The 7201-nt window shown below is 43.8% G+C and overlaps 1 protein-coding gene across 1 annotated transcript in view; it reads right to left on the reverse strand.

Moving 5' to 3' along the window:
- Positions 1–1468, reverse strand: part of LOC126419187 (alpha-tocopherol transfer protein-like) — a 183627-nt gene extending 182159 nt beyond the window's left edge. Inside the window, exon 1 of the mRNA XM_050086321.1 lies at positions 1361–1468. Within this exon, the coding sequence (XP_049942278.1) occupies positions 1361–1465 (105 nt within the window). The 5' untranslated portion in view covers positions 1466–1468. The remainder of the gene's footprint in view (positions 1–1360) is intronic.
- Positions 1469–7201: the final 5733 nt, after the last annotated feature.

The following is a 7201-nucleotide window of genomic DNA, read 5'->3' on the forward strand; positions in this document are numbered from 1 at the left end:
AAATATTTCTTACAGGCCGTGTCTCTTATTTCGGCCATCGTTATGAAACTGTTCAAGAATTGTAATCTGTGTTAAGGTATTGTAATCTGTGTCACGGTAAAGAAATAAAAACAGCATACAAAATCTGACATACTCCTCCCGCCCCCCTCACCTCCCAAACGCACTGTTATTAGAGAAGTTTTATACAGCTCCTTCCGAGAACAGGACTAATTTCAGCGAAACAGACAACTTTCGTCACAAGAAACAAAATTTCATATGGGTCAGATGGCTCTGAGCACTATGGGACTTAACTTCTGAGGTCATCAGTCCCCTAGAACTTAGAACTACTTAAACCTAACTAACCTAAGGACATCACACACATCCATGCCCGAGGCAGGATTCGAACCTGCGACCGTAGCGGTCGCGCGGTTCCAGACTGAAGCGCCTAGAACCGCTCGTCCACACCGGCCGGCCAAAATTTCATACTCTCGATCAGAAAACGTTTAGATGTATTGTATCGTAATATTACTGTAAAGAATCAATGTGCAGAGTTGTACGCCCATTCGACAGAATATGTTAAATTTTGTGTTTCATTCGTAAACAGTTTCTTGAGCTGATGTTTGTTTACTGAGCTGGTGCACTGTTTACATTTCGACAGCTACATGTCTGCGTAAAGGATAAATGCATTATTAATAAACACAGGTCCTTACGATGCTCGTGAATAAATAATAGGTATATATGGCTGCTCGTGAATTAATGATAGGGAATATATGATGTCCACAGACCAAAACAACGATATTAATTTCCGCCATATCAACAGTAAATCCCCGTACAATCACAACATCCCCCCTCCCCAGTGATTGTACACCATATGACGTAAGTCAGAATCAGGAATCGCTTCTGTAAGCGTCATTGTAACTACGCACTTTTTTTGGACTGTCACCATTTTGTGACTTCGTGGCTTCACTTTACATGATTCGTTCTAAAAATCAAACAGCCTGAAATTCACCAAGAGTTCTACAATCTTAAAGAAATTATACGTATGAATATAGCACCTCTTCGCATTTTAACTACATAAATACTCGTAGTATCAAGTAATGAATGCTCTGACACTAGTAACTCATCTGAAACGTTTTAAACAATACTCCTGTCACCTACACATACAGCGCTACTAGATGTTCAGTTATGATTAAGATTTAAACTAGTGTGTCACTCGCGGGGAAGTAGTAACACGAAAGTGACGTTATCGCCGGATTCATGGTAAACTATTTTTCGTCAGATACAGAAAGGCGGTAGTTTTCCTCATTGCTGAAGCCGTTTGTTAATCACTTCTTTCTCTTTGCGAGCTGTTGCGCTGACGACCAAGACATAATGCACTTACCGTGGCTATTGCAGATTTCCGCGATGTATTACACGTACTGCCACGGCCCGCTCTGACGCTGCACTGAATTAAGTTAGCCGGTTCACCGAGCCGCGCGCTACGCATCCGACAAGCGACGATCGCCGCCTGTGACGCAACAGCCCGCCGCGTCATCGCTACGTCACCGCCCGCTTGAGTCAGGACTCCGCGGCTGTATTTACATCCTCATGCCGCCAGACGCGTCTGTGACGGAATTCCCGTTACCTTCTGCATTCATAGCGCTGTGGCATTAGCCACTTTCTCATATCATTTGTCTCGTGGAGCAAACAGTACCATTTGGCTAGAGAAGATAGCATTCAGATCTAAATGTATAGATCGAAAACCACCGCACTGTGTGTGGGGAAGGACACATGTTGTTCTACTTTCCTATTCTACTCACGAATGGCATGGAAGTGAAGGTAGTCAACTGCCCTGGTCTGATGCGACTCTCCACGCTACTCTATCCAGTGCGACTCCCTTCATCTCAGAATAACTACTGCAACCACTATCTCTCTGAATCTGTTTACTGTATTCATTTCTTGATCTCCCTCTACGATTTTTACCCCCATCCTCCACACTTTTCTCCAGTACTAAACTGGTGATCGCTTGATGTCTCAGAATGTGTCCTTTCACCGATCCCTTCTTTTAGTCAAGTTTTGTCACAATTTCTTTTCTCCCCAATTGTACTCAGTATCTCCTCACTAGTTTCGTGCTCTATCCATCTGAACTTCAACATTCTTCTACAATACCATATTTCAAAAGCCTCTGTGCTCTTCTTGTCTAAACTGTCTATCGTCCACGTATCACTTCCAACTGTAGGAGCAAAACTCTACAATTTCTTCGAATTTTGTAAGACAGGTCCTCTGTTACACATAAAGCTTTTCCTTGTAATGGCTCCCAATGCAGTTGGTTTACTGTTGGCCAATAAAACTACGAGTCAAGTGACAAACGTCAAATTAGCATGAAGTGCACTACATGCTTACATATTAGTAACTAGCAACCTAGCAATGATTCTCAATTGCTATATTTACATGATAACTGGTTATATGTACCACTTTGCTTTTCCGCTCTCTCTCTCTCTCTCTCTCTCTCTATTCATCTCCTGTTCCTCCCCCATCTCTCTCTCTACATCTTCTTCCTCCCCCCCCCCCCATATGTCCATTTCCTAACCCCCTTCTTCTGTCCTTGTCCTCTTATCCTACCCCTCTGATCTAGACTCTTTTTTATTGTTATTACAAATTTCGATTCCGTAGCAGTATTCTATTCACAAATCGACAAGCTTACATACTATATAATGATATTTATTTGTAACATATATGAAAAATATGTAGCGTATGTCCAATGAAACGTTTGTAAGAGTAATGTCTAAAAATTTGAAATAAATCGGTCAAGAATTTTCGAGATTTTTGGTAAAAACATTTCGTCTTCATATAAACGTGTATATTTATATATTGTATATTTTTTTTAAATATTATAGTCCATGTACACCTCGTTGTTCATTAGAGTATCGTGCTAAAACTTGAAGTAAATTGGTCAAGAACTTTTCCAGATTTTTGGTAACAATTTTTCCCCTTAATTTATTACATATACATTGAGCAACCACAACATTATGACCACCGATCTACTAGAAATATTAACCTGTCCAAGCCACAGCAGCGACTCTTGTCGAGGAATGACTGTTAGTCAGACAAATGCAAGGTGCATCAAGTATCAGTGAGCGTTCCGTTCGTGTGTAAAGTGGGGAAAGCGGGCGATCTGAGTTTGATCGAGGTAGATGGTTAGTTATGTGACAAATTTGAGCGCAAGATTACCCAAGGCCGCTCGAGTTTGCAGTGGACGCAAGCTGGTGTACCAACAAAGTTTACACCTCTGTGTGTGGTATTTACCATAAGCTGCGACGTGCTGCCGACTGCAAGGCTGCTCTCTCCCACTGAAATTCCTACAAAACTAATCAGGCCTTTGCTGAACTTTCCAGCAGCAACTTTCCCTATGTTTCTCGTTATGCAAGAAAACATGTACTCAGCTCTAGTCTTAGGATGTGGCGATATACATGCCCATGGTTGGAGCAGCGTGCATATTGCAGTGTCTTCTCAGTTCTCGCAAGAACAATGAACTAATTTGGCTGGTTTGTTTCTCCACAGTTGGAGCTAAACGTTGCTACAGCTAATCTCTAGCTGGATTGCAGCCGCTGTGAAAGCAGTGTCCACACAATTTTTTTGCTCTGCGTCGTACAGAGCATTAAGCACTCCGTTCTGCACTTGACGCCAGTTCAGAGAAGAGTCCTCGAAAATTTCTCTCTTTTCCTACTCATGGCAGAACTTCCTCCCCCACTTGGGTTCATTCGTTCTTCACGTCACGGCCTTTGTTGACCAATAGGAGCGTTCCTCTTATTTTGTGGAAACTCTCTCTGCCAATCGCAATGTCCCTTCTATCAAACTGCGTCGAAACTTAAGTATTTTTCTCCTTCCTAGTGCGTTTCCGACAATCGGACGTTTTGTGCCCGTTCTAGACGTCTAAAGTACGAGTGTTGTTTTTTTAAGTAAGGGCAGTTCGCGCGTATAGTCCCGTAGTTCGCGCGGACGCCGCAACAAGCCACCGCGCCACTTGCCGGCATCCTTCCCGTTCACACTCGTGCAAGTTGCGGCTCTGTAGCTGACGTGTACGCATCGCTGTGCTACTTTATAATGTTTACGATTATTGAATCGCCCGCCGCGTGTGAGATATGGTCAGTGATACGTTTTTTGACCGCGAGAAGCCTATCAGCTGCAGAAATTCATCGTTTCATCGTCAGTTAACAGAAGTTTATGGCTTGAATGCAATGAGTGAAGGTAAAGTGCTTTTGTGGGTTAGAGAGTTTAAAAATGGCCGTCAAAACGTCCATGACGAAGAATGCTCAGGCCGGCCCTCTGTGATCACTGATGATTTGGTGGCTGCAGTCGAAACAAAGATTCGTGAGGACAGAAGATTCACAATTTCCACTCTTTCTTTGGAATTTCCACAAGTTTCAAGATCGGTTTTGTACAAAATTGTGTCTGAAAACCTAAACGTTAAGAAACTGTGTTCTCGGTGGGTACCCAGACTCCTCACAGAGGACCACAAAGGGAAGAGATTTGACACTTCGCCGGCCGCGGTGGTCTCGCGATTCTAGGCGTTCAGTCCGGAGCGCGCGACCGCTACGGTCGCAGGTTCGAATCCTATCTCGGGCATGGATGTGTGTGATGTCCTTAGGTTCGTTAGGTTTAAGTAGTTCTAAGTTCTAGGGGACTGACGACCAAATATGTTAAGTCCCATAGTGCTCAGAGCCATTTGAACCTTTTTTTTTTTTTTTGCCACTTTATTGGACTTTTTGATTCGTTACGAGGAAGAAGGGGATGACATGTTGAGTCAAATTGTCACTGGAGATGAAACGTGGATATCCCATATCACTCCCGAAAGCAAGCGACAATCGATGGATTGGCGACACACAACCTCACCCGTCAAGGTCAAAGCCAAACAGACGCTGTCAAAGCGCAAGATTATGGCAACTGTGTTCTGGGACCGGCTCGGTGTTTTGCCAGTGGACTTTATGCCACGAGGAACGACAATCAACTCAGATGCCTACTGTGCAACTCTAAAGAAGTTCCACATAGCAATTCAAAACAAAAGGCGCGGCATGCTGACAAAAGGAGTTTTGCTCCTGCACGATAACGCTAGGCCTCACACCTCTCAAAAGACTCGGGATTTGATTGATTCTTCTGGCTGGGAAGTTTTGGACCATGCACCATACAGCCCCGACCTACTCCTAGCGATTTTCACCTTTTCCGGTACCTGAAACACCATCTTGGCGGGCAGCGCTTCAATGACGACGATGAAGTGAAAGCGGCCGTGAACTCTTGGCTGTCGGAGCAGGCGGCCGGATTCTTTGAAGAGGGAATTAAAAACTTAGTTGTACGGTATGACAAGTGCTTAAATAAACAAGGCAACTACGTAGAAAAACAGCGGGTGTTTTCCAACAGGATAACACTCGCCCACATGTTTCCTTGGCCTGCTCGATCACCTGACCTGTCCCCAATCGAGCACCTATTGGACATCATCAGACGACAACTCCAGCATCATCCACAACCATCATTGACTGCCCCTGTATCGACCGACCAAATAGAACTCCAACAGGCCAACAGGCCAACAGGCATGCAACTCCTAGCCCCAAACTGACATCCGGCATATGTACGGCACAATACATGCACGTTTCTATGCCTGCATTCAATATTTTGGCGGTTATACTGGTTATTAATGTACCAGCATCTCCCATTTGCAATGGCTTATCTCGTGCTTACATCAACCTGTGTTCTTGCAGTGTTAATCAGTTAAAAATGTTAACAAGACAGGTGTATTCCCGAAATTTCATTGCTTTACATATATTAATCTCTCTTTTAGTGCTGCGATTTTTTTCGTCTTTGTATAACACACAATAACTCAAAACTATGTATCTTGGGTCATACCTTCCTTTCCATCAGCTGTAACAAACGACTCTTAATACCCCACCAATATATACAGACCGTTTGTTCCATGAACATAATAAAGGAAATGACTGAGGCGTAATGATAATGAAATGCGGCGAATTATCTCTGGATTCCAGCGCAATAAGACATACAAGTGCGCGCTCATCCACGAAAAACTTGTAACGCAAAGGGTACTCGTAATACCGATTTCTGTGCGTAGCCACATCCGTAAATATAAAGCGTGGTCGTGAAAGTTGTGGAAAAAAGTGAGGGATCAAATAGGATATCAGTGAGACCGTCATTACAACAATTTACAGCGTACACTCCCAAAGAGGCCGTGATTTGCCCATTCCTAAGACATGGCTAGAAGACAAATGCAAAGATTTGGAAACATATATCGCTGGGGGAAACATAGATATCGCCTACAGGAAAATGAAGAGGTCTTTGGAGAAAAGAAAAGCAGCTGCATGAAAATCAAGAGCTCAGATCGAAACCTAGTCGTAAGAACGAAGCGAAATCTGAATGGTAGAAGGAGTATAGAGGGTTTATACAAGAGGAGAATTTGAAAGAAATGTTATTGACGTAGATGAATAGGAGATGGGAAATAAGATAATGCGAGAAGAATTTGACAGAGCACTGAAAGGCCTAAGTCGAATCAAGGCCGTGGGAGAAGACGACATTCCGTCAGAACTATTGATAGCCGTGGGGCGTCCGCTCCGATAGCTGAGTGGACAGCGTGACAGATTGCCGTTCTATGGGCCCGGGTTCGATTCCCGGTCTCCGCTCAGGGACTGGGTGTTGTCTTCACCATCATTTCATCCCCATCCTGCACGCAGGTCGTCCAGTGTGGCGTCGAATGTAATAAGAAATTTTGGTCTTATGTCAAAGCGGTAGGTGGATCAAAACAAAATGTCCAGACACTCTGTGACCAAAATGGTACTGAATCAGAGGATGACAGACTAAAGGCCGAAATATTAAATGTCTTTTTCCAAAGCTGTTTCACAGAGGAAGACTGCACTGTAGTTCCTGCTCTAGATTGTCGCACAGATGACAAAATGGTAGATATCGAAATAGACGATAGAGGGATAGAGAAACAATTAAAATCGCTCAAAGGAGGAAAGGCCGCTGGACCTGATGGGATACCAGTTCGATTTTACACAGAGTACGCGAAGGAACTTGCCCCCCTTCTTGCAGCGGTGTACCGTAGGTCTCTAGAAGAGCGTAGCGTTCCAAAGGGCACAGGTCATCTCCGTTTTCAAGAAGGGACGTCGAACAGATGTGCAGAACTATAGACCTATATCTCTAACGTCGATCAGTTGTAGAATTTTGGAACACGTATTATGTT

This window comes from Schistocerca serialis, chromosome 9 (genome assembly GCF_023864345.2).
Source record: "Schistocerca serialis cubense isolate TAMUIC-IGC-003099 chromosome 9, iqSchSeri2.2, whole genome shotgun sequence".
Lineage (NCBI taxonomy): Eukaryota > Metazoa > Arthropoda > Insecta > Orthoptera > Acrididae > Schistocerca > Schistocerca serialis.